The sequence below is a fragment of the Pantherophis guttatus genome, chromosome 7 (assembly GCF_059756535.1).
Source record: "Pantherophis guttatus breed Tessera chromosome 7, ASM5975653v1, whole genome shotgun sequence".
Taxonomy (NCBI): domain Eukaryota; kingdom Metazoa; phylum Chordata; class Lepidosauria; order Squamata; family Colubridae; genus Pantherophis; species Pantherophis guttatus.
Window position 1 is genome coordinate 14,541,614 of NC_142069.1, and position 27,394 is coordinate 14,569,007.

General features: G+C 41.0%; 1 protein-coding gene across 8 annotated transcripts; it reads left to right on the forward strand.

Annotated features, from left to right (window-relative positions):
- The first annotated feature begins 321 nt into the window (after positions 1-321).
- On the forward strand, positions 322-25,544 carry LOC117655538 (perilipin-3-like). Of its 8 annotated transcripts, none has more exons than XR_015728712.1 (9): positions 327-447; positions 1,549-1,632; positions 7,844-7,929; positions 9,421-9,616; positions 14,616-14,698; positions 16,305-16,569; positions 18,818-19,047; positions 23,053-23,188; positions 24,985-25,544. XR_015728712.1 is itself a non-coding variant. In XM_087873060.1 (8 exons), the coding sequence occupies exons 1-8, from the start codon at positions 381-383 to the stop codon at positions 25,408-25,410; spliced, it is 1,404 nt and encodes a 467-aa protein (XP_087729186.1). In that variant the 5' UTR covers positions 322-380; the 3' UTR covers positions 25,411-25,544. The 8 variants fall into 8 exon arrangements, 6 of the variants coding, with proteins under 6 accessions (XP_087729186.1, XP_087729188.1, XP_087729185.1 ...); XR_015728713.1 differs by having other exon boundaries at positions 18,851-19,047; XM_087873060.1 differs by lacking the exon at positions 23,053-23,188 and having other exon boundaries at positions 322-447; positions 18,851-19,047.
- The last annotated feature ends 1,850 nt before the right edge of the window (positions 25,545-27,394 follow it).

A 27,394-nucleotide genomic window follows, 5' to 3' on the forward strand; every position in this document is an offset into this window, starting at 1 on the left:
TCCTAATTTTTCCCCATGTTATTTCCTTTAAAAAAAGAATAAAGGGGGAGGTTTGATTTTTAATGTACAGAAATGTTTTGGGCACCACCCTGTTACTTGATTTACGGTAGGGCGGATGATTTTAATTCTTTATGATTTTTTTTTAAAAAATTCAGTCAATCATAAAATGTCAATTTCAGAAGCGCTGGCAAGAGCATTTCATGGCCAGTCAGTGGAGTATCCTCCAAGGGAGACGTTTTGAAGGCCTTCTATAGAATATTGCCAATATTCTAAGCAGCAACCTGGGCATTGTTGATGCGTTCTTATGAGGAGGTAGGAAAGAAGTGGGTGGGCTTAGAATTCTATTGACCATAGAGCTTCCTCCTATCTGGGCAAGGGAAATGCCACTTTGGGGGCCGGAAAAGGAGAGACGCCCCTCCCTGAAGCTACAGAGGTTTTGGAAAAAAAGTGAGACGGGATTTGTATTTCTGTTGCTGGGTACCCATCCTACATAACTTGTAAGCCTCATTATTTTTGTCCCTTAATCATTTGCCCTTGAAAGCAGAATAACTGAATAATAGGGTTGGAAGTGATCATGGAGGGTTTCTAATCCAACCTCCTGTTCAAGCAAGAGATCTTATACCATTTCAGACAAATGGTTGTCCAATGTCTTCTTAAAAACTACCCTTGTGGAGCACCCACAACTTCTGAAGGCAAGCCGTTCCCCTGATTAATTGTTTAATGTCAGGAAATTTCTCCTTAGATCTAGGTTGCTTCTGTCCTTGATTAGTATCCATTGCTTCTTATTCTGCCTTCAGCTGCTTTGGACAATAGGTTGACCCCCTCTTCTTTGTGGCAGCCCCTGAGATATTGGAACACTGCTATCATGTCATCCCTAGTTCTTCTTTTCATGAAAATAGACATACCCAGTTCCCGCAAATATTTTTTAGCCTCCAGTCCCTAATCATTTTTGTTGCTCCTCTCTGCACTCTAAATCTCAACATCTTTTTTTATTTCGTGGCCACCAAGACTGGATGCAGCATTCCAAGTGCGGTCTTACCAAGGCATTATAAAGTGGTACTAACACTTCATATGAACTCGATTCTATCCTTCTGTTAATGTTACAGCAGTCATTAAGACTGCTCTCTACTTCAGGTTAATTCTTCTGGAATGCTTTAACCAGTGAGAAAATCAAGTCATTTTCTCACTTGTGCACCAAATAAACATAAGACTTGTATTAGTTGACTACTTTGAAGGTACTAGATTTTGCCCAGATTCATCAGTTGACTTGTCCCAATAACTATCAAACTTTTAGATCCCAGTTCTCACTCTGCTCTAGCCCATTTTTTTCAAATGAAGGTGATCTGGTGTCCCTCTGTTTTTGTCATCAATGTATTTTTTCTCCAAAGAAAGTCAAGAAGACCAACAAAAAAACAACAACAAAAAAACCCTCAAGAGCTTAGTTCTTTTTAGATTTATAGAAGGGTACAAATTATATGCAAAGGCCTTGGTTTAAAATAGTTGGGAGTTGCGTAACCGATTTTCCCTTGTTGTAATCTTTATTTCTAGAATCAACGTTGTATAAACTGCGTAAGGCCTTTGCTATGATGATTGCCCCTGAGAAATTTGCTTTCTCCAATAGCTCCCCATCAGGTAGGTGATATAGTAGCTGTGATGTCATCATTAAGATGAGTCTGCTCCAGAGAGGAGGCCTGGAAAATTAATCATTCCGATTCTGTTGTTGCTTTTAACATCTTACCTGCTTAACTTTTCTAAATTATGATAATTTTGAATTTGTTGGGTACCTTAGAGGTTTTTCTTTGCGAGGTATGGATAAAAATGTTTCAAAGAATCACATCCATAACTCATGCATGATTAACGAATGTCAGTGCAGATATTCCCAGGGATTTTTAAAATGTTTATTCTTAGATACAACTGTCACAGCAATATGTGAATTATCCTCAGCCCTGCTGCCTCCACATGTACCGAGATTGTAATTGATTGAATTTTTAACCCAAAGCCCTGTTGACTGGTAATTCTGGAAGAGGCCATCTCAATCAGTTTGCAGCAATGTTTTTTCAAGACTGTCAGTCTTTAAAATTTGTGGACTTCAACTCATGCTGGCTGGGGAATTCTGGGAGCTGATTCTGGGAATTCTTTAAGCTGATCTTAAAGTTAACAAGTTTGAAAAATACTGATCTGGAACTGTTAACCTTAACAAGTAAATCAGATAGGAAGCAAAACCAGATATGTTAAGGCTACTTTATTATAAGACTACAATACCAGCATCTTGCAAATCTGAAGTACAATTCTTCCCTGTCTCCTTTACACCCTGAAAAATTAGGGAGGGTCTCTTCTCTAGCCTCTTGCCTTGCCCATTATCCAGCTGTGGACTATACTGTCTCTTATCTAACCATTCCCTAGGCAGCATCTTTGGGCCCAGTCTAACAAGGTCACTCCCACAAATCACTCCTACAGGAAGCTACTATACGCATCTTCCTGGGATTACATCTGAATGGAGATTGTAGTATTTACTACTGAGTAAACAGCATTGATGAGATTCTGACTGTTCTTCCCTCTTCCCTGCCCAACATTACATTCCTCTGGGCCTAATTTTAAAGGTTTTCAGAAATATATTGTGTTTCTACAAGGCGGACAGAAACACGTGCAACGTCAGAGTTCCAAGTGTTGCCCCTTTGTCTCAGTCTTTCAAATGTGCCCACACATCCTCCAAAATGATTTGCCTGTTGAGATAACTTAGGGATGACGCTCTATGTCAGAGGTCTTCAAACTTGGCAGCTTTAAGACTTGTGGACTTCAACTCCCAGAATTCTCCAGCTTAGCATAGCTGGCTGGAGAATTCTGGGAGTTGAAGTCCACAAGTCTTAAAGCTGCCAAGTTTGAAGACCTCTGCTCTATGTTATCAGGCTGAGATCCTAGGTCTGATTCCTAAATATGATTCCTAGTTTACATGAACAAATAATAAGAACTGCTCCAGGGGCAGGTTTCAAAACCTATCGCTACTGGTTCGTTCGTGATCTGGAACACCCCTCTGTGTTGTTTTGTTTTCATAATGTTCTCTTCCTTAGCTGGCTGAGGTAATTTTCTTGCAGCCATTTTATGATTTGCCATGCTAGAACTCCACAAGACTTAGGGACAGGCCAATTCCCCATTCATTGGGAAGTTTTGTCTCCTTCTGTTGGCCAGTTTTTAATACAAGCAGGATTACTCGCCCCTTCCAGGACATTTGGTAAACCATTGAGTCTCAAAACAAGTGAGGGAAAATGGTAGCCAAATGTCAGCAGTGTCATTAGAATGCAATAATGAAGAAATATGCTCAGGATCCTCTTGATGGACTTGTGAACAGATGCACTATTACCTTGCATTTTAATGGGGAGGGGGGTCTGTGGTGAATATCAAGCTGTTTTCTCATGTCTCTGTGGGAAATAGATGATTCATCCTTCTCTTAGTTCTGAAATGATATAATTATGCAAACGGCATTGTTCATGACCTTTAATAAGCTTGGCAAGCAAAAAAAAAAAAAATACCTGGCATTTTCCTTAGAAATATTTTGCACATCATTTAGCACTCAAGGACTGTTCTCAGAGACCACAATGGGTTTAGAAGCAAAGATTGCATTGACAGAGCTATAAAGGTATCATTTCACTGTCAATAAGTGCTTAATATAATGTTGCTCCTATTAACAAGGCTTCCTTTAAACCAGAGTTTGCTTATGATTTGGCCTGTGTGGGAAGAAATTTCCATCTGGTTCAGTTCCAAGTGGGGAGAAAGACACTAGAAACATGGCGGTTGATTGGAAAGATGGTTTAATGGTGAAGCAGAACCACCAAAGCACATGTGATTCTGGGTAGCTGACCACATGGAGTTGAGAGTGCGGGTTATTTATACCCTCTCTTGGGCCTTGCCCTTGAGCTTCCTGTTTCTGTGGCAAGGGCATGTAATTCTATTGGTTGCTGTAGTCAGACTCCTGTGTGGGGTCAGTTTGTCTGAATCAAGTTTGAAGCCTGCTGGGTGATGCAATGAACAGACTTGTGTTCTGAAAGGGTGTTGGGCCATTCCTATTGTGTCTTAATGGCTTTCCTAGTTTGGATCTTGAGTGAGAGCTGATCCTTACCATTCTACCTAATTCTGCCTTTGTTCAAAATATCCTGTCTTGAATAGATTACTAAATCTGCATTTCTAAAGCTGACCTCAGTTTAGTATCTGGTTGGGGGCAGGGAACTGGTGGCTCTGATTTTCTATGTCCTTTAAGATTTTTATTTCTCTTTTAGGGGAAATATAATATTCTGGCCTTTTAAATATTTCTCAAAGTATTTCATTCTTCTAGGAGAGGGGCGGGAGCTAACTTTCTACACCTGTTTTGCAGGAAAGGGTATAAGAATAATGTGAACTTGAGCAGAATACATTTCCCTGCATTAGGAAGCCGCATCTGTTATTATTTTAAAAAGTAAACTCCCCCTGGAATCATGCTTCACTCTTGATGATATATCCATGTCATATTTTTTTTTTAGGAACAATATAGACATGGTTAGATACTGCCTCCTTCTGGGATATTCCTATTTTAATTCCCAGTCTTGGGATCTTTTGGTGACTAACTTGATTAGCTTTTTTTATATATCAGACAAGATTTACTAGGGACAACAACTTAGCTAGGCCTCCAATTTCAACCTGTTGTGATGATTGATGCAGATAGTTAGCCAATCTGGAGAATGCTACAGATTGGGGTAGTGTCTCTCTCCCAATCAATCTAATAGCTTTGTTATAAACATTTTTAAAAGCAGAAGGAAAACATGTAAATAATCCCAAATTCATGAGAAGAGCATCAGGATCAAATAAATCAAGGATGAGCAAATATTAGTGTCTTATAGACCTTAAGTACAATATTCCCCTCTCATATACTCAGAAAGAGACAAAAATGAGATGCGAATACAATTCAAAATTTCTGCAAGCAGTACACATAAATACCATGTACAGCATGTGTAAAGCAGTATTTGCTGTGTTTCTACTGCCATGTGCAACAAAAACATATCAGTTCTGTTGCTGGAGCTAAAGACTCACAGCAGGTTATCCCCCCCCCCCCCAAGAAATTTAAATCCTGAGTTAAGAAAAGGGAAATCACCACATCCTTGTCTTTCAAAATAAAAAGATACTTTACCATTCTATAGATTTAAGATGGGTGGAAATTCTTGGAATTGTAATCCAGCCTTTTCATACAAGCACTTTGCTCCCGTTGTGTTCGGCTCAGTTGGGTCATGCCGTGAATTCTATTATTTCTGAAGACAGTTGAATAGATATGGTTTTCCAGGGCTCTCTTCTTAATTCAACTCTTTTGGATAATATGTCTCATTTGCAAACCGACTTACATTTTTATAAATGTGAAGATACTTCTGCCAGAACAAGATTGCATCACCCACTTTTAACTACATAACTGGAGCCTTTCTGTTCAAGGTATCACCTTAGGCCAGGGGTCTTCAAACTTGGCAACTGTAAGACTTGTGGGCTTCAACTCCCAGAATTCCTCAACCAGCCATGCTGTGGAATTCTGGGAGTTGAAGTCCACAAGTCTTAAAGTCGCCAAGTTTGGAGACCCCTTGCTTTAGAATATCGGGAAACTAAGGTGCACCAATACTTCCATTGTGACCCTGGAACAAAGTGGTTTATAATAATCTGCTCTTTAACATCTTTCTTAAAATGGTGATTACAGATTTGACATAGAGAAATGTACCAAGCATGTTGGCCATCAATGTTTAGAGCTACTAAAACTGTTCATCCGGCAGTCATTGCCTTGAAAGGCTAACTGTAAATTTTCTTTAAGAGAGTCAAGATTTTATGGCTTTCAAGACCTGATTTTATGCATGTTCAGTTAAAATAAGCTCATAGAGAGATTCATTTCCCAAATAATGGGCATAAGCTTATAGACTGAACTTCTGCTGAAAACCAATGGGGGAAGAAATCATAATGATATCAATTTACATATGCAGTCTGATTGGTTGAAAACATGTCCTGCATGAGTGCTTATCATACTGAAGAAACAATGGAAATTCCATAGCTTGTCCTATTGGTGGTTTTCACCATCTGACACTGGTTAGTGACATGACAAAATAGTATTGTATTGCTTCAACCCAGCCTAGTACACTCTGGGGATAAAGTTTGGAAACATGTCACGGGACGTATCATCCTGAGAACCAATAAAGCCCTCGCCAATGGGGAACATTCCAAAATGTTAACACTGTGAGTTGTTAAGTGTGATGGTTAAGGTTATTGGAGTAATTCAAAGTTCTCCCAGTTCTAGACTGGGGAGTAAGAGCTTCATTGTTGAGTTTAAACATTGCTGGTTCTGGAGCGCTATGCTACTCCATTGTGGGAAACTGAAATGGATTTCTGGGTCTCTCACCTTGGCAAGCAAACCCACTAACATCAAAAAGGGTGCAGGAGCAGGCAGAGATGGGAAGGGGCATTCTCAATGTAGAGTCCTTGAGTTCCCATAAGAACTCCAAGTCCAATCCCTTATCTGGCACTAATACAGTATTGACCAGAGTCTTGTGTATAGATAGGCTTGAATAGATCTTCCCTGCTGCAGCCTCATGATTCTTGCACCTGATATCAATCCATTCAACTTTGTCACCCAGCTCTGCCTTCTCTTCTCCTACAAATAGAATAGAGTAGAATAACAGAGTTGGAAGGGACCTTGGAGGTCTTCTAGTCCAACCCTATGCTTAGGCAGAAAACCCTACACCACTTCAGATAAATGGTTATCCAACATCTTCTTTAAAACTTCCAGTGTTGGAGCATTCACAACTTCTGGAGGTAAGTTGTTCCATTGATTAATTGTTCTAACTGTCAGGAAATTTCTCCTTAGTTCTAAATTGCTTCTCTCCTTGATTAGTTTCCACCCATTGCTTCTTCTCCCACCCTCAGGTGCTCTGGAGAATAACTTGACTCCCTCTTCTTTGTAGCAGCCCCTGAGATATTGGAACACTGCTATCATGTCTCCCCTAATCCTTTTAATTTAACTAGACATACCCAGTTCCTGCAACTGTTCTTCATATGTTTTAGTCTCCAGACCCACAAAGGGTCACTTAGAGCAGGGGTCCCCAACCCCCGAGCTGTAGACCAGTGCCAGAAGCCAGCAAAGCTTCATCTGTGCATGGGCGGGATCTAGGCAGCATGTGAAACCACTTCTACCATCTCTCTCCCTCTCTCTCTCCCTCTCTCTCTCTCCCTCCCTCCCTCCCTCCCTCCCTCCTTCCCCCCCCCCTCTCTCTCTCTCTCTCTCTCACACACACACACACACACACACACACACACACACACACACACAGTCTGTGGAAAAATTGTTTTCCACAGAACCGGTCCCTAATGCCCAAAAGGTTGGGACAGCTGACTTAGAGGATATTTTTTCTAAAAGCCCCATCGCACTTCCTAATATTCAGAAGAAGGATAGTACTGTAGATATTTCTTCAGCAGAGCCAGAAATGTTTTATTTTCAACTATGGAAGAAATTCCATCAATGAAAAGGCATAGCTATTGGAATATATTTTTTTTCCTTATTGATTAATTTGCTACATTTATGTCTTACTATTCCTCCAAGAGACTCAATTCAGTGTACTTAGTTTTCTTATTCTTTCCCCATTCAGAACAGCCCCTAAGTTGGTTCAGGATGACTTGTAGCAAACAACTCAAAGTTAGCCAGTAAGTTTCATAGTTTGAGTGACAATGTATGGATGGATTTTTCGTCATTAGACTGAGAAGGTGACATTTGTCTTCTGCCTTTGGATCGATTGACTGCTATTATATGATCCTTACTTCTCATTTTAGGTAACTCTTTTATCTTCCTTTCTAGTGGCCAGAGAACCCACCATGTCTTCCATGAAACCAGACCAAAATATCATGTCTTCGGAGACCTCTGACGAAAGCCTTGAAGAGGAGGTAGCTCTTTCTTGTCAAGGACAGAAGTTATATTTTCTTTTTGTTTTGTTTTTTGAGTTGTGAGACGTTTCCAACACAGTCCAAGGAAGGGAAGTTTGACCTTACATCTTCTTTCATTTCATTCAAATTGTTATCATGTGTTGCAAAGAGATTTAAGAAAAATGACAGGAAAGAAAGGGTGCTGGAAGAATAGAGCGCACAGCTACATTTCTTTAAAAAATTATAGGGCGATATGGCAGGTACTCAACAAGAATCTGATTGAGGCCACGCAGACTTTACTAATTTTTTTAAACACTCAGTGGATTGCATAGGACAGGGGTGTCAAGCTCGCGACCCATGGACCGAATGCATCACGCACTGGCCACGCCCACCTCCATTTTAGCGAAGGGGAATAAAGTTGCGATACGTCACGTGATGACGTGTTATCACAAGTTTGACACCGCTCGCATAGGCGCTCCATCTTTTTTTAAAAAAACCAAACGAAGGAAAGATTATCAGAGATTTAGAAGCAATCCCTATGATGTGAAATTAATGCATATCATAACTTATAAGGATTTTATTTTATTTATTTCCCCACAAACCCGTGTCCAAAACCCTATGTGTGTTAAATACGGGATAATTTTTAATTTCTTAGAAGATTGAGACCAATCTAGAGGAAATCAATGTGATTTATGCATTTAAAAAATATCCCAGAATATATCACATACTTCTATCTCTGTTTTGGTCAGTAACACAGGCCCACATTCTGGATCTGTTATTTTTTTCTATGGAAACAAATGTACAGTAGCTAGACATTTATTCCTGATCTATCATTATTGTTGTATGTACATTGAGAGCTTACGCATCAGAAACAAATTCCTTGTGTGTCTAATCACACTTGGCCAATAAAGAATTCTATTCTATTCTATTCTGTTCTGTTCTGTTCTGTTCTGTTCTGTTCTGTTCTGTTCTATTCTATTCTATTCTATTCTATTCTATTCTATTCTATTCTATTCTATTCTTAAAGACAAAACACAATTCCTGTGGCTGAGGGATTTAATAAGAAAAATGATGAAAAGGTAAAAGACTCCCTGCAGATTTTACTCTGCTAGTCGTTGCTGACTATAGGGGGTGATGCTCATCTCTATTTCTAGGCCATTGAGCCAGTGCCATCCAAAGACATTTCTGTGGTCATGTGGCCAGTATGATGTCACGGAGCACTATTAGCTTCCCACCGGAGTGGTACCTATTTATCTACTTGCCTTTGCATGTTTTCGAACTGCTAGGTTGGCAGAAGCTGGAGCAAGGATGGGGGCTCACTCTGTCACATGGCATTCAGGTCTCTAACCGAGGCTGCCAGCTTTCCAGCAACAAGCCCAGCATCTTAACCACTGAGCCACTACGACGCCCCAATAAGGAAAATGCCATGCCTTTTATTCCATTTGTCAACATTGCTTCTTAATCCATCAGGAGTGCATCAGTGATGTGGTTTCTCTTGGTTTTCAATATCAGAATATCTTGAAGAGAGTCAGCAGTCTGCCCTTGGTTTGCTCCGTCTGTGACTTGGTTTCTTCAAACTACACCTCCATTAAGCGAAAAAACTCCTACCTTCAGACAGTGTGCAATGGGGCAGAGAAAGGTGTGAAAACTCTCACAGGTGCTGCTGTTAGCCGGGCACAACCACTTCTGAACAGTCTTGAACCTCAACGTGAGTAAAATAATCACAGAAAAATTGGCATTTCTATTGGGTATGAAATGCAGTGCTTTGGAATTGATTGAAGAATGGAAAGGGATAATTTTTCGTCAAGTCAGCCAATGATTCGTCATAAAAGTCAAAACACCCCTCCCTGCATATAGAGTGATTATAAGATGTAGACACTCTAGAATATCATAAAACTGCCAGTAGATTTAACCGATGTACCAAAACAAAATGATTAATAAATTTCCTAGCATCCTGCCTTGAAGCTTTGGGTAAAGAAAGTGTCCTCCTCCTGCTATTTTTTTAAAAAAAACTCTGGTGGCATGAATCAAATCACCAAATGTTGCTTCTGAATGGCAACCATCCTGACCTCCTTCTACAAAGAGATCTACAGAAGGTAAGAAGAGTTTCAGGTAGAGTTCAAACTGTAATATCCAGCTGTGTCTTCTGGACGGTCACAGAAGAGAGCAAAATTTACTTATTTGTATATTTATTTTTCTGTGGCTTCCCATCTCACCAACAAGGGATTCTAGGCAGTGTACCACAAAGCAAAAAAACAATAATTAATAAAACCGTAAAGATGATAAAAGACAAAAGCAAAAAAGAAAAGTTTTTAAAAATAGGCAAAGAGTAGGTATTTATTACTCTGGAGACATCTCAATATTTCACCAATTCCCTGGGTCTCTAGTCCTGGTAACATAACCAGGTCTTGAGGGACCTTCAAAAATTTAGAAGAGAAGAAACTAGTTCAGGGTAAAGAATATTCCATAAGGTGGGAGCCACAGCAGAAGAGGCCTGCCAAATCTACTATATAAGATTCCAGGTTCATCCCTTAAATCTCCCAGATGAAATGGGATTGTTTTAGATCTGAAGCTCTGTAGAATAGCTGGGAGCAGTTCTGCTCTATTGTCCTGTATCTGTGGGAAGGGGCAAGGAAACAAGCAAACTTAGTATGCTTCACTGCCCGATAATTTACAAAATAACCTAAAGATTCCTTATCCAAATCCAAACATCATTGTTAGAATAATCTATAAATTTGGCATATTTTCTTCGGAATATACATGATGTGCAGGGGTAGGTTCTACTTACTTGTACTATCAGTTTGCAACAGGATCGTATGCTCTCGCTTCACTTGCGCGCACACCTTGGTTCTGTGCATGCACAGAAGCTTTTGCGCATGCACAGATCACTGATGACAACATCTGGGGTGGTGGGCGGGGCCTCCCGCCGGTTTTACTACCGGTTCTTGTGAACCGGTCTGAACCAGGGGCAACCCACTGCTGATGATGTGGGGAACCATTATTTCAACATAGTGTTTCCTCAGAGTTAACTGATAGAGTAGGGCCATGCATGCCTTAAAAATGACTTTATTAAAGAAACTCAACTTCTTTTCTGGTATCCACGTGAATCTAAAAAAGAAGTGCCTGGATTAAGAGTTAACTTCAGTGAGTGGGTTCTTTAAAGCAGCAGTATTGTTCTTCATATCTGCATAGAAGATTATAAAATACTGGGCTGCTTTATTTATTTTATTTTATCGGACTTATATGCCGCCCTTTCTCCACAAGGACTCAGGGCGGCTCACAGCAATAAGCAACAGCAAGTCCAGATTAAAGTTCAAACAATAAAAGAAACTAAAATTCCCATTAAAACCCCATTCAGTCCAGGCCAGCCTGGCGAAACAACCATGTTTTAAGGTCACGGCAGAAAGAGCGAAGGTCCGGGGCCACCCGGAGCTCCAAGGGGAGCTGATTCCAGAGGGTAGGTGTGCCTACAGAGAAGGCTCGCTCTCTAGGGGCCATCAGCCAACATTGTTTGGCCGACAGGACCCCAAGTAGGCCCTCTCTGTGTGAGCACACCGGGCGATGGGGAGCTGTTGCTGGCCGCAGGTGATCCACCAAATACCCCGGGCCTAAGCCATGTAGGGCTTTATAGGTAATCATCAACACCTTGAACCTCACCCGGAGGGCAACCGGTAGCCAATGCAGGTCACACAGGAGGGGTGTGACATGGGAGCATCAGGACACTCCAATCACTACCCGCGCGGCCGCATTCTGCACCAGCTGAAGCCTCCGATCAACCACAGGGAGGTTCTGTGCTCACGTGAGCTCTAAAGCCCATCTTCCAAATCATTTTCAAGGCATGTCCAACAGTGTAGCTCTACAATAAAATTAATTGTGTAAAATTCCTCTAGAAACAATAGCTGGCTTACTAAGAAAGTTGAATGAGGCAGAATTTCTTACTTTACTTTAAAGATTCATCTTGTGTAAACCTCAGATTTTCCAGGAATCCATTACTCAGAGATTTGAGGTATCACTGGTTCTTCAAAGCTTGCCTTAGCTATTTTGAGCCCATTCCTGTTCTTTTGAACACGTATGTACAAGTGTAAAATCCCCTTATGAGGGCCTTATGGCCAAGATTAAAATGAAACTGTAGAACATTTGGATTTTTGATGCCTATCTTTGCTTTAGTTCAAATTCACAATATAAAACAGTTGCCAAACAATTCAACCACAAATCCTTCTTTGTCCAAAGATCTTGCTTTCAACATTATAATCAGTTAAGCTCCTTTGGCATTTATGCAGAGAATTTAGTTCTGGATTAACTAGAATCAACTGGCAATTTTTAAGATTTGCAGCTTCAAATCAGGAGCCAGGCAGTAACTGGGCAAGTTATAAAGGATACCAGAAAGAGATTCTTCATCTTTTTTTACAGTTTAGCTACATATATTTATTAAGCCAATTACTTTATTGAAGAGAGGAAGAACCAGTAATACTATAATAATATAAGTTATTATATTATTATAAGTAATAATATAAGTAGTATTCATTTTTCCACAGAATTACAACATTTTTCTTCCTATTTTTTTCCCCTTTAAATGGGAACTTTCTTACAAAGCGAAACCAAAAAGTTCAAGATGTTTACATTTGCACAGAAAAATCTTTCATAAGGCTTCATGCTTGGTCACTCTTTCTTATATAACTGTTTTATAAAGGATGTGATTAAAAGTACTAATAATTAATTTAATTTTTGAATTCCCTCACCCAATGTACACTTCTCAAAAACTTTCTCTCTTGGCAATGTGACCTCAAGGCTGTGACCCAATGAAAATTCTCCATCTGTGATTGACTGAAGAACTACGTTGAGTCTTTATCAAATAAAACATTATGTTTTGTGAGCATTCAGTCTTAAATCTGCTTCAACATCCATAACAATTGTTTTTAGAAAACATTAGAATGTTTGCTTCCCCTTCTGCAATGTTCTCTATGTATCCATATCTGTAAACAACTTTGTGATAATATGCCATTTTGTATCCCATTGTGTAGCAGACAATTGCATCATAAAATGTCTCTCAGTATGTAGTTCGAAGGATAATTGTATTCTAACCTTCATGTTAACGTGTAAATTAAAGTGATTTTCTTAAAGATCTAGCAGTGTGTTGGGAAATAGTTATCTTAAAGAAAGAGGTAATAATCCTAGTCAGACATTTCAACTTTACGAATAATAAACAAATTCAAAAACAAGGTGGAAAACATTTGGATTTTGCTTGTTATTTCTAATCCCTCTTCATTCATCTTTGGATCGAAACGGATACATGATGGGCACACAGCATGATGTGTGATACAAATTGCCTTGCTTGGAACAATTATGATCCTGCAAGAGTTAGTTCCTTGATCATTGCAGGTTTTCAGTGCCCTCAGTCAAGACGTCCTCAGTGGTTGGGCCTCTCTCAGAGTAACTCCACTACCTTCAGGTCACACTGTTACGGATGTCTGCTCATTTCTGTTTTTCCTCTATGTGCACTCGGACTTCTGTTTAGTTCTACAATTCACCATTGTCAGTCACTCAGTTGAATATGAGCTGTCAGGAGGCCCATCATCAGTTCAGTGAGAGTTTTCAGTGAGGGAGCTGTTAATAATTCCATATGTTAAAATCAGTGGTGTGATTCAAATAATTTAATAACTGGTTCTCTGCCCTAATGATCGGCTGGGTGGACGTGGCCATGGTGGGCGTGGCCACGGAGTGTGACAGGCAGCACTCAGCCTCCTGCACCCCTCAGGGAGCAAACATTAGAGTTGTGTTTGATCTCAGGAGGTGGGGACGTGGCCAGGGTGGGCATAGCCAGCTCAAGTTCACTCATGTCAGGGGCACCTGTGGTGACCTGGGTGGATCCTCCTCCAGCTCTCTGCCAGCGAAAATGGAGCCCGGGAGGACTGCACGGCTCTCTCAAGCTCCATTTTCATTGGCAGAGGCACCGCAGGCCGGTCCTTCACTATTTTCAGGGTGGCCCTGCAGGCCAGATCTAAGCACCCCACGGGCTGGATCCGACCCATGGGCCTTGACCTTTGACACCCCTGGTCTAGGATGTTCAGTTTCCCTGTTGAAACTATGGGATATGTAGTCTCCTCTATAAATATAAATCTCATTTAACAGGCAGGTTAGTTGACATCATTCCAGAATCCAAAATCAGTTTATTATTTTATTACAAGGGAAAGCTAAAAGGTGATGGACAACTGTCTCACTTAGCAACAGAAATTTTGGTCTCCGTTGTGGTCGTAAGTCAAGGACTACCAGTACTGACTTCTGTTCTTATGTATAATTCCGAATCTAAATTATTTTTAAAAAATCTAGTCCAGGAATTTTTTAAAAATTACGTAGCTGGTCAGAGTGTTCTTAGTTGTGGCTCCTCCCTTAGAAAATCAGTGAACCCCTGGAGATCCTGCAGTGTGCTTAATGTTATTCTTACGGGTTTGTAACAAAACTTTTGTATGTGTGACTTCTTTCAACCAATGGCTGAATTCCCACAATGAGACAAAACACATTCAAGGAAGCCACTTTATGATTTTGTGTAATGTGAACTCAATTCTTACATTTTGCAAAATAGTGATTATAATTAAGGTATGAAACTATCTTGTGATTTTGCTCCTAAACCATAAAAATCCCAAATCCTAAATATTATAATGAGCCTAAAAGTGACTGCAAATCCCTTCCTTTTCCTTGTGTTTCATTAGTTGCAACAGCAAACAAATACGTATGTCGTGGCCTAGACACAGTGGAACAGAAGGTGCCAATTCTTCAACAAAGGGCTGATCAGGTAGCTTCTTTAGCTTTAAAAAAAACCCTGGAAGTATCTTGGTATGAAGGAAGAAAGCATAAATCAATCTTGGCCCAATCCTAGCTTTAGTATGTCATGCTAAGTGATAGCTCAGAGTTATTTTGGAGTCAGGTGGTCCATATGTACCATGTATGTATGTATGTATGTATGTATGTATGTATGTATGTATGCAGAGGTGGGATTCACATAATTTTACCACCGCTTCACCACACACCGAAAATGTGAGCGTGTGTGGCTTTCCACACACGCACTTTGCTCTCATGCGTGTCTTGCACTCATGCACGCAGCTTAGAAAACGTGGCTAAATAGGATGGCGTAGCGCAGGTCAAACCTACTGGTGCGCCAGAACCGGCCCAAACCGGCTGAATACCACCATTGTATGTATGTATATATGTATGTATGTATAGTATGTATGTATGTATGTATATGAATGTATATATGTATGTATGTGAATGAATGAATGAATGAATGAATGAATGAATGAATGAATGAATGAAAAAACATATTAGCCTTCCACAATCAGATGCCTGTGTCTTCCAGGTGTGCTCTATTTCAGCATATTGGAAAGCAGAAAAGTATGGAAGGCTACTTTAGATAATATCTTGCGTTTCTGTAAACACCATTTCAAATAACAGTAGGTGAAGCCTAGTATTTAACACTAGTTCAATGGAGATTATTTACATTCAGATCCTTTATTTGTTCAGAGCAAATTACAGCCAGAATCATTGCATGAACCAGAAACGGCAGAGACATGGTAGAAGTGATTCTATGCTTTGCTGAGCTACACACTTTCTTTGTTACCTGCCTGCTTTTAAAGAAAAGTATTATTGCATATATAGTTCAGCTTTCTTCACTCAGGAGGTAGGCTGGCTGAGACAATAACTGGTGCAAGATTTAAAATGTCTGTCTGTCTGTCTACCTTGCCAATTTACACTAAACCTTTGGGGAGTATGCAGAAGAAACATAAAAAAAAAATCCCTTGAAATATTTTTTTTAAAAAATTTGAAAGATTTTTTTAAGAGAGTCAGAGAGAAGGTAACCAATTGTAAAGAAAAAAACAATCCCCTTCCTTTTATATTTTGTGTAGAAGGGGATGGGGATTTGAAATAAATAAAACTGGGATATCTACTCCCATCTTTGCATATTAAGCTATAGGTTCCAAAATGTCATCTTCTGGGCAGCTTTGTCTCTCCCCTTTGCTGCACAAAGAGAAATCCACAGAAGGAGGGTTTTTTTAAAAAAAATCAAAATGGCAGCCAGTATTGGGAGATCACAGTCACCATCTTGCCTTCATTTATCCTCTCTCCAGCAGATGCCTGGGAATTGGAGCTGTACAGTTTTTAAAAAGTGAATGTCATTCTGTGAATCACACTTAAATGCAAGTCCTATCTCCTGATGTGAGAAAGACAGCTTAATCCAGGGGTGTCAAATTGGCGGCTGAGGGCCGGATGTGTCACATGCAGGCCATGCCCCCCTCAGCTCTACGAAGGAAAAAAATCATGATACGTCATATGACGGCAACGTGATACCGTGAGTTTGACACCCATGGCTTAATCCAAATTGACCTCTCTTCTGTCTCCTACAGGTTGTGTCTGGTACAAAAGAACTGATGACTTCTAAAGTCACTAATGCCAAAAATGCAGTGACTCGCAAGTTGTCAGGGATGGTCGGCATGACCAAAGATGTGGTTCAGAGTGGTGTGAAAACCACGGCCTCCCTTGTGAGCAGCAGCATGACTGTGGTGATGGGAACAAGAGTGGGAAAGATGGCCAAGAACAGTGTGGAAACCGTGCTGGGCCGGTCCCATGCATTTATAGATCACTACCTTCTCATTAGTGATGAAGACCTGAGTAAGTGCCCTCTAGAAAGCCTAAGAATGTATATATCTTGGAATGTTTCTGGAGCAGGAGTGTGTTTCACATATTGTTGCCACTGGTTCTCCCCGCGCGCACACGCTCGCTTCACTCATGCCTTCTGCACATGCACCCGGCCTTGAAAATGTGGTTAAATAGGACAGCATTATGTCCGGGTGGGTGGCAGGCCCGCCCGGGCCCAACCGCAGTCGCTGCTACCGATTCGCCTAAACTGGTGCGAACCGGCTGAATACCACCTCTGTTCTGCATGTTAATGATTTGGGCCAATAAGGAAGCACCACTGAAAGAAAATGTTGATAAAAGGTTAGGCAGGACAAGATCTTCAGAGGTGGGACACATGCTGTAGAACAGGGGAGTCAAACTGGCGGCCCGCGGGCCGGGTGCGTCACACACAGGCCACGCCCACCCCAGCTCCATGAAGGGGAAAAAATGCCACGAAACGTCACGTGATAGCAACGTCAGACCGCGAGTTTGACACCCGTGCTGTAGAAGGATTTTCTTTTGACTCTTTAAAGGTTTTTAAACAAAAGCTGGATGGTAACACTCAACAATGTTGTTACAGCAAATGTTATCACTCTGCCGAAAAATTATCTTGCATTTATTTTCACTTGGATGAAAGAGAATTTGCTTTCATTTACTGTAGTTCAAAGGAGAGAATTTCGATGAAATGCTCATGTGTGAAGCAAGCGCTCTTGCACTTGAGCAACAATATAAAGTCATCTGAATGTTTTGACTGTAAAGTACAGTCACTTCTCTAGTGATTGGTAGGTTTCCTGTTTCCCCAAGCTTAATCATTTCTGAGGGAAGATATTATGAGAGGACATCTCTCCTTCAAACCTTTCAATTTCGCAAGTCTAAGTAGCCAGGGAGGCCTCAGAATGAAGAACTGGAACACCAAAGGGCATCGTTAGCGAGCTCTAACTATAAAGAACAATCAAAATGCCACCAAGAGAGATTTAAAAGAAATTCTCAAGCACAAGATGTAAATATCTGTTGTTGTTTTTTTTGTTTGGTTTTATTTATTTATTTATTTGTTTGTTTCTTTGGACATGATCATCATGCAAGATCCAATGTGGATCGGTAACCTGGACCAGAGATTTACTCTTCTGAGCTTCAGGCTTGTTCTGGAGACCATTCTCAGGGAACATCTCTCTAGGAAGAAGTTCCCTGAGGATGGGCTCCATCATGAGTCCAGAAGCTCAGGAAACTAAACCTCTGGTCCCGGTGACCAACCCAGATTGGATCTTGTAACATTATCCAAATATTTGCCTTCATTTGTATGATGTTCATTCTTCTCATATACCTTCCAAGCATCTCTGGGAGTTGGGCTATATAAATGCAATTAATAATAATAATACTTAGAAACTCCGCACATTGACAACATTTCAACAGTTACAAAAAGCTATGCTGTTTGAATCTGTACATATACTAATATACTGTACATATACATTGATACATTACAACATCCCAGGTTCTTGAGAAGAACTCAGTGCAAATGAAGGCCAACACCAGCTAAAGAACTGCCAGTGGTGATTTCACATTGTTGTATAGATAATAATGACCTACCCTGGAGCAATTGAGAAAATGTAAGAATGAAATTGGAAGGAAAAAAGACCTGCCTTATCCTATCTCAAACGTGACCAGTGTGTGACATACTATTTGTGAACACAACATCTGCCACACCTGCTTGGACACAGGGGGCATAAAGTGGCAACAATAAATAAAATGCCATCCAAAGAGACATGGGCATATCTTCTAACATTGGAGTTCAACAGAACTGGAAGGTGAGATGAGTTTTGTAAGGTTCTTGCTAAAGAGGTAGTCTTCGACTTACGAACACAATTGAGCCTAAAGTTTCTGTTGCTACACTAGGCAGTTGTTAAGTGAGTTTTGCCTCCATGTTATGGCCCTTTTTTTTTGCCACAGTTGTTCAGCAAATCACTACAATTGTTAAATGAACCATGCAGTCGTTAAGTAAGTCTGGCTTACTATTGACTTTGCTTGTTGGAAGCCAGTTTGGGAAGGTTACAAATGACCCCAGGATGCTTCAACCTGTCGTAGGCAAGTTGCCAAGCACCCAAATTTTGATAATGTGACTCCAATGGTCTGTAAGTGTGAAAAGCGGTTATGGGTTTCTTTTTTCAGTGCTCTTGTAACTTTGAACGGTCACTAAATGAATGGTTCTAAGTCGAGGACTACCCGTATCCTTTCCTCTTACTTTTAGAGCCTGTTATTTACACTGCCTTCCTCCTTTCAGTGGATCTGAAAACATGTTCTCAAGAGACAGGGATGGATCCTGTGCAGGAAGTACAGACACAGATCAAGTGCAAAGGCTATTTGGCCTGCGTGCTTTCTCTCTTGAATAAATTCCAACGCTATATATCCCAGCAATCCTGGTGCCATCTGAGGCATGCTAATGAGAGTCTCCAAATAGTCCTTGAAAACACCTTTTCGGTAAGTCTCGGTCACTCTCCATTCTTTCTTTGCCTGTCCTTGGAAGAAAACACTCACCTCCATATTTATTTAACACATTTCTGCACCTATTCCTGAATCTACGAGGGAAGGGAGGTCAAAAAAACCCAAAATGGCATCCAGTCCTGTACACTCAAAGCAGTCATTGTCAGAGCTGCCTCAGCTTGAACCTCTGAGTAAAAATGATCCTTAATTCCATTTATTGATAAAGGTATAGTTTACTAGAAGTCAAGTGAATTGCAGTAATGCATAGCCAGAACTGAGAATCGCATGCTGGAATCCCCAAGTCTAACTTTTCCCTCCCTTAGTTGCCTCACGTGACAGGGTCCCTCATGTCCAATCAAATTCAAATACAATGCTTCCAGAACAGTCACTTCAGGCATAGGTTGGTATGCAGCTGCATTCCTTTCCCAGTTGGTTGTCCTTGAAGCCCATCTCGGAGAGATACAGTGAAGTTTTGTTACCCTTGAAGCATCCCATCTCCCAACCAGCCCATCCTTGAGTTCATGGCAGAGGAGACTGAATGGTTGTGAAGCACATGAGTGAGGTGACAGCTGATAGCCATCTTGATTTTTTTGGACCCTCGATGTCCTAGAATATATATTTTTTTAAAAATCTTGAACAAAATGGAAATAATTATTGAATTATCTTCATTATACATTTGTGTACATTTATGAGAGAGATGGCTCATCCCTACATATTCATGATTGGATCAATGTATGGTACTTGCCCTTCAGTGAGTCCATCTTGGTTGTTCCCAGAAAGTGAGAGAGATGGAGTATGGCTCAATTTACACACCATAATAGATTAATGCAGTATTTCCTAACCTTGGTCACTTAAAGATGTATGGATTTCAACTCCCAGAATTCCTCAGCCAGTGACCAAAGTTAGGAAATATTGCATTAGGGTAACTAGCATTGGTAGTTTGCAACTCAGTGATGTGGGAACTCAGCTATTCTCTTAACACATTGCATGATATAGGCCACTGCTTTAAATCAGAATAAAGTTAATCTTGGGAAGAGAATAATGTGTTATGTGAACACAATAACTGTGGGTTGAACATTATCTGGATCCAATCTTATACATAGCAATGACATCAACCAAAAAAACACAAGACCAAAATTGTTGGCTTTTATTATTTTCTTGTTTCTTTCCCCCCATTTTAACTAACATCAGTCCCTACCAGTTGCCCACCATTTTTTATCTCTAAATGAAAAAAATTTTAAAAAGAAAAATCACTCTGAGAAAAATTAATTTGGGCTTCCTCAAGAACCTAGAAATGAGACTAAGTTGATTCTACAGCTTGTTTATTTTTAAAAAATAAATGTTTTCCCAAACCTGGTGCCCTTTTAATATGGAACTACAACTCCCAGGATCCCTAATCTACAGGTTGGGTGCTCCATTCCGAACCTCCAGAAAGTGTCTTATAGAAGATTGTTCAAGTGTTTTAATGAAATTAATTTATTTTGAAATCTTGGATCGTACCTTTTGGGGGTCCCTATTCAACCTGTGTGAGGCCAATCGGAAATCAGAAATCAAATGTAAATAACGGTGCCACAGGGGCAATAGAAGAAGCAAGAGTTGGCTCCTTCAGTCAGCTGCTGGCTGGTGGAGGATGGGGAGAGAAAATGAATTTCTGCACCTGTGCAGTGTCTGCTCCTTGCCTGGAGCTGCCTGAGATGTTGAGGTGATGATGTTTGGGGACATCAAATCAGATTACCGTATTTTTCGGACTATAAGGCGCACCTGACTATAAGACGCATCTAAATTTAGAAGAGGAAAACAACAACAAAAAGTGTTTGGCCTCTGCACACCCCATTTTCGGCCTTTTTTTCAGCCCCTTTTCAGGACTTTTTCCGGCCTGTTTTCAGAGCTTTTTTGGCCCATTTTTTCAGCTTTTTTCAGCCCATTTTTTGAGGCTTTTTTCGGCCCATTTTTTCAAAATGGACTGAAAAAAGCCTAAAAAACAGGCTGAAAAAAGCCCCGAAAATGGGATGAAAAAAGGCCTGTAAAAGGCCGAAAAAAGGTCCAAAAACAGGGTGTGCGGAGGCCAAAAAATGGCCAGTGGGTGGGCGGGGCTTTGGCAATATTCGGTCTATAAGAAGCCCCCTTTTGGGAGACAAAACAATGTGTCTTATAGTCCAAAAAATACATTGGGTCAGCCCTCCACAAGAGTCTGTTTGTCCTGTAGCCCCTTGAAAAAATTAACTGACCACCTCTGATATACTGTACATACAATGGAGGACTATCACAATTGAGCTATGAACCCCCTTACAGGGAGCAACTACATAGACCCAGGTCAGCATTTCTCTCCTTTCCAGTAGCTCTTTAACTTTGAAAAGTGACTAGTTTTCCATGAGCAAATATATTTGCCTCCATTCATGGTTGCTTAAAATAGATTTGAGTAATAGCCTCTGCCAAGCAGCTTCTGACATGATAAATTTGTTGACCTATTTGCAACCACAATAGTCAAGGGAGTTATTATCTAAAGTACAAGAACCTCATGGAAGGACAGAGTCACACATGGTTCTGCAGGATCACAGAGAAAGAAGGTACAACCAACTCTGTCAGGCCTTGAAGTATTTCTTGCAGCCAGGGTTAGCTGGACCTCACCCAAGGAAAGTAGTTGCTTTAACAACAGAGAAACATCTTCTAAAGGCTGAAGTTGCTATTAATCCCATTTATCCACTTTCTTAAAGGGTCATTGCTCAGGTCCACAACCACGGGCTCAGAGAAGTGGTGAAATCCACTTACCTGCGCAGATGGTAAAAAAATTGGATGTAATAACGTCCCGGCGGGTGGGCGGAGCCTCCCGCCATCAGTGCTACCAGTTCGGCAAACCTGATAGAACCGGGGGGGGGATTTCACCGCTGGCTCAGAGTTAACCTTCAGGGCTGTAGAAATCCATTAAGCACATATCTTGTGCTCTGGACAAGTCTTAAAGAAGGAGACAGTTATGCCCTAACAGCACTTCTCCCCTTTTGAATTATTTTTTTTTTAGTCAGATAATTTTACTGCTATTATTAATTTGATTGAGTCATTCAGTTAAGGGCATAAACTGAAAAGGAGCATATTGCAAAAGGGGGAAGTCCTGTAATGGTATGTGGGAAAGACCTTGTGTGACGGAGCCAAGAGACACTGCGAAGGGAACAATTAGATAAGAGACAACATAGTTTGCAGTTGTATAAAGGACGGGACAAGAGTCTCAGAAGAGACTATCCCTCAGGCTGTACAGGAGTCGGGGGAGAATTGTACTTTCAGAATTGCAAGATTGTCGTCGGCTGCTACACCATCAAGAATCACAACCGGATGAGTTAATTCTCCTTCATTGTAAACTACATTGACTGAACCTTGCACTTTTCAGCATTCAACCAGGGTTGTTAAAAAGGGAGGTTCGGTCATTACGGTTTTCTTTATTTGTTGGAAAGATGCAAAAACGATGCATTTGTCTTATGCCACGCAGATCACCTTGTAAGAGAGATGGGCAGCATGAAAATTTAATAAATATATCTGTTTTGTATGGACAAAGCAACAGCCAGTCTCCCAGTGATTTTATTCCCTCCCAATCTGGGACAATTGTGCTCCTAAGGCAGAGAAAAGTTAGAAAACTTAAGGTGAGCAGAAATGGAACGAGAGAAGGAACCCCCAAATGGCTCAGTGGCTAAGATGTTGAGCTCGTCGATCAGAAAGGTCGGCAGTTCAGCAGTTCGAATCCTGCGTGAGCAGGGGATTGGACTAGATGACCTTCAATATCCCTTCCAACTCTGTTACTGTTACTGTTGCATACTAAGTCCTGCCTAAGTGCATCCAAACAGATTGAGCCTCCATCACTCAGGAATAAACTTTGAACAATTCCCTTAAAGCGGATAATATAGAACTCGTGTGATTTGCCTGCCTAAATTGATTTTATTTGGAATGTTGTGTGAGCGATTATTGGCTACTCTTGTTTTACTTTTCCCAATAACTCCCTTTTTGACAAACATCTAGAGATTTGGCTTCATTGGTTCAGAAAAGGCAGATAAGTGCACTTCTTCCGAAAACCTGCCCCTATGCAAAACTGCATGATTGCACAGCGCCCCCTTGTGTTTCAAGAATAATTTCACTTTTGAATTGTTCGCTTCAGGTAGGAAGATCCAAAGTAGCTTCCTTTCTATTTTTATTTTTCTAGAACTGGGCTTAAGAGAAACTCCTTACTAGGAGGGTTAAGGATCCCCAGTTAAACTGAGAGGATTGGGTCTCTCATCATTAACTTGCTGAAGAATTTCTGGGAAAAGGGAGTTAAATTATCTGTCAGGTTGTAACATAAGATAAGTATTAGCATACATTAAGTTATTGTTAAAGGCGTAAGAACTACAGGTATTCCTCGACTTAAAAGGTAGCGCCATGGTGGCGCAGTGATTAGAATGCAGCGTTGCAGGCTAATTCTGCCGACTGCCAGCAGCTCGATCCTCACCGGCTCAAGGTTGACTCAGCCTTCCATCCTTCCGAGGTTGGTAAAATGAGGACCCAGATTATTGGGGGCCATAGGCTGACTCTGCTTAGAGAGGGGCTGTGAAGCACTATGAAGCGCTATATAAATCTAAGTGCTATTGCTATTCCTAATGCTACAATCACAATTGGACCCGAATTTCAATCACTAAGCAATACAGTCATTAAGTAAATCACCATCATATTACTGGTCCTGATTTTATGATTAAAATTAAGCAATTTTAATCAATTAAGCAAATCCAGCTTCCCCTATTGATTTTACTTGTTGGAAGCTGCTACAAAATCATGATCACGTAACTGCAGGATGCTGCAGCCATCACAAATAAGAGCTTGTTACCAAGTGCCCAAATCATGATCCCATGACCGCAGAGAGCAGTGTGGTAGTCATGACCTCAAGAACTGGCCATAAGTCACTTTTTTCCGCCTCGTGGTAACTTTGAACTGTTGTTAAATAAATGGTCATAAGTTGAGGACTACCTGTAGTGGGGAAAAAACCCAACAATCGTGCCACAATATATGTCACATTGAAAATCTATCTTTCAACAGAGGCCATAGCGCTGATAAAAATGCCTGTTTTGTCCACATGATTCATGTCTGACATTTTGGAAAGCCTTTAAAGCAGGGGTCTCCAACCTTGGCAACTTTAAGACTTGTGGACTTCAACCAGGGGTGAAATGCTCCCAGTTCGGACCGGATCGCCCGATCTGGTAGTGATGGCGGCGGGTGTTTCGGAGAACTGGTAGCAAAAATCCCTGTGCCCCCCCACCATGCTCAGCTGAGCCGCACAATCATCAGAGGCTTTTTTTTTTTTACTTTTAAAAGCATTTTTTCTACAACCTCTTCCGAGAAAAAATGCTTTTAAAAGTAAAAAAAAAAAAAAGCCTCTGATAATCGCGGGGCTCAGCTGGGATCCTCAGAGGCTTTTCAAAGCATTTTTTTCTGCAACCTCTTGGCTGAAGAGGTGGTAAAAAAAATGCTTTGAAAAGTCTCTGACGATCCCAGCTGAGTTGCCTAATCAGCAGAGAGGCTTTTCAAAGCATTTTTTAAAAAGCCTCTCTGATGATCCCAGCTGAGTTGCCTGATTGCCAGAGGCTTTTCAAAGCATGAGAAAAAATGCTTTGAAAAGTAAAAAAAAAAAGTTGGCCACACCCACCGTCACATTACCCCCCCCACCAAGCCACGCCCACAGAACCGTAGTAATAGTAACACATTTTACATTTCACCCCTGACTTCAACTCTCCCAGCTTTGCTGGCAGAGGAATTCTGGGAGTTGAAATCCACAAGTCTTAAAAGTTGCCAAGGTTGGAGACCCCTGCTTTAAAGAGCAGCTTAGAAAAATCTGAAGACAATGGAACAATGGTTTAACTATAAAACCTTTCCAATTCTAATAATCCCTGGTGTATGTTTTTTTTTATTTTTTTCACCCTCCAGGATTGGAAAGGTTGGCTAATAGCCTTGTACTACACCATTACACTTCCCCTGAGGACTGTCTACCTGATCCTCATCTTTACTGTTGAAGAATTTTCCGCCAAATTTAACGAGAGCGTCCCCCAAGCTTGCTACATCCTAGAAGACCTCAAGTTGGTCCTGTCTGCTCTCACTTGCCTTCAGGAACTCTGCTGGAAAATCTTTGCCCGCGTCTGGGAAAAAATGTCTGAGGAAGAAAACCTCAACACACTCTTGAACTATATCGTGCAAACGCTTCCCTTCTGTTTCTTTGCAAACCACTGCAAATGTAGGACCGCCACCGATTGCACCGCAAAAGCGTTAAAGGCCATTCAGAGGGTGCAGGCCTCGAAGGACAGTCTTCTTGGACTGGAGGGAAGTGGAACCTCTTCCATAGTTGCGGCCACTTGAAATCTGCATCTGGTCACCCATGGGGGGGGGGGGGGGAAAGTCAGATGCAAGGGTTTGGACATATGAAGGGGTTGTCTCTTAACCGAAATCCCAAGGCAACTGCAAGCTTACAGTAAAATAGGAAATTGACTATCTGACACGTTCGTGTGTTTTTCTTATTCTCAGCCATCTCTGAATCCCACACAACTACTGGGTGAGAGATGGAAAGGGAAAGCAGAACAGTACCAGAATCTCAAAGTCCTCATATTATCGTAAGGTTGAAGGGTCCAACAATACCAACAATGATTGTTCCTTAGAAGAGTTCAATTTTGGAACCATCTAGGGCGGGGGGGGTGTCAAACTGGCAGCCCGCAGGCCGAATGCGTCACGCGCAGGCCACCCCCACCCCAGCTCCGCGAATGGGGAAAACCATCATGAAGCATCACGTGACGATAACATGATGCGGCGAGTTTGACACCCATGATCTATTCTAGGGGCAGCAAATCCTAGATTTAATCCTAAATCGTGATAAAATAAGTTGCAAGAAATAATTCTTACGGAAGCAACTGGAAAGGACCATGATTAATGTTAATTTCAGCACTCCACAGGCAAACACAAACTGCCATCTGGAGCTAATAATAATTAAATGTGATTCAAAAGAGGAAACTTCTCAAAAATCTTGAGACTGGGATTTAAAAATCCAATAGAAAAAATCAGGTGTGCCAAATCTCTTAATGATTCCTGCAAGTTAAAACTTGAAACCAGGGGTGAAATGCTACCGGTTCGGGCGAACCAGTAGTAATAAAAGCTATGAGTTTGGGCGAATCAGTAGTAAAAAAAACCCTACTGGTTCGTCTGAACTGGTATTCCGACGATCGGCTGTGCCGCACGATTTATATTCTAAATTGCGCGGCACAGCTGTTCCCCCCCCCTCACTGTTCTACTTACCTCCTTTTTCCGTGCAAAGCGCTTGTTTGGTGCGCACTGAGCATGTGTGCATAGTGCACATTTGGCACACAGTGCACATTTGGCACACACCACGCATGTGCGGGCAGTGAATCGGTGACAAACCGCGGAGGATTTCACCACTGCTTGAAACATTTAGCAAACCTGGCAAATTTTACACTTATGTTTAACACATTTAAAGGCCACAACATCCCTTGATGGCTTCTAGGCAGACTTGTTTGATTTTCCACTTCTTAGCTGACCCCATTTCACTACACCATTCTTTTGTTTGCAGTTTTCTGACTGAGTCCTGTCCATTCCACAGTCTCCGGCAAGAATTTTCACACTCATCCATTCCTACTCTAAAGTGATTATTATTAAATTGTCATCAATGGGCAGTTTGAGTTAATGAGCAATCCAATTTCAGAAATCTGGATAAACCAAATTACCACATAAGCACCAACTGCACATATTTATTGATAATTATTGTCAGAACTTTTATTATCTGGGTGCTTCATTCTACTCCACACAGAGAGGCTTCAAACAGATTAAAAAGAATTCTGCGCTTCCTATTACTCTACTAAGAAGAGCAAGGTTATGACACAATTACATTTATAAATGGCCCTTTTGCTATAAGTACCGTGTTTCCCCGAAAATAAGACCCTGTCTTATATTTTTTTGAACCCTGAAATAAGTGCTTGGCCTTATTTTCGGGGAGGTCTTATTACTTTGGGGTGGTTGGAACAAGATGGGGCTCCTCTTGCCATCTTACCTGATTTCCAGCTCTGTCTCCCTAACCCTAACCAGAGGAAATGGTGGGGACCGGCTGCACGTGCAGTTAAATATTTTCGGGGAGGGCTTATTTGGGGGGGGCTTATTTTAGCGCATGCGCTCAAAAGCCCAACTGGGCTTATTATCAGGGGATGTCTTATGGAAAACAGGGTAGTTCTTGACTTATGACCACAATTAAGCCCAACATTTCCATTGCTAAGCAAGGTAATTGTTAAATGAGTTTTGTCCCATTTGACAATCTTCCTTGCCATAATTGTTAAGTGAATCA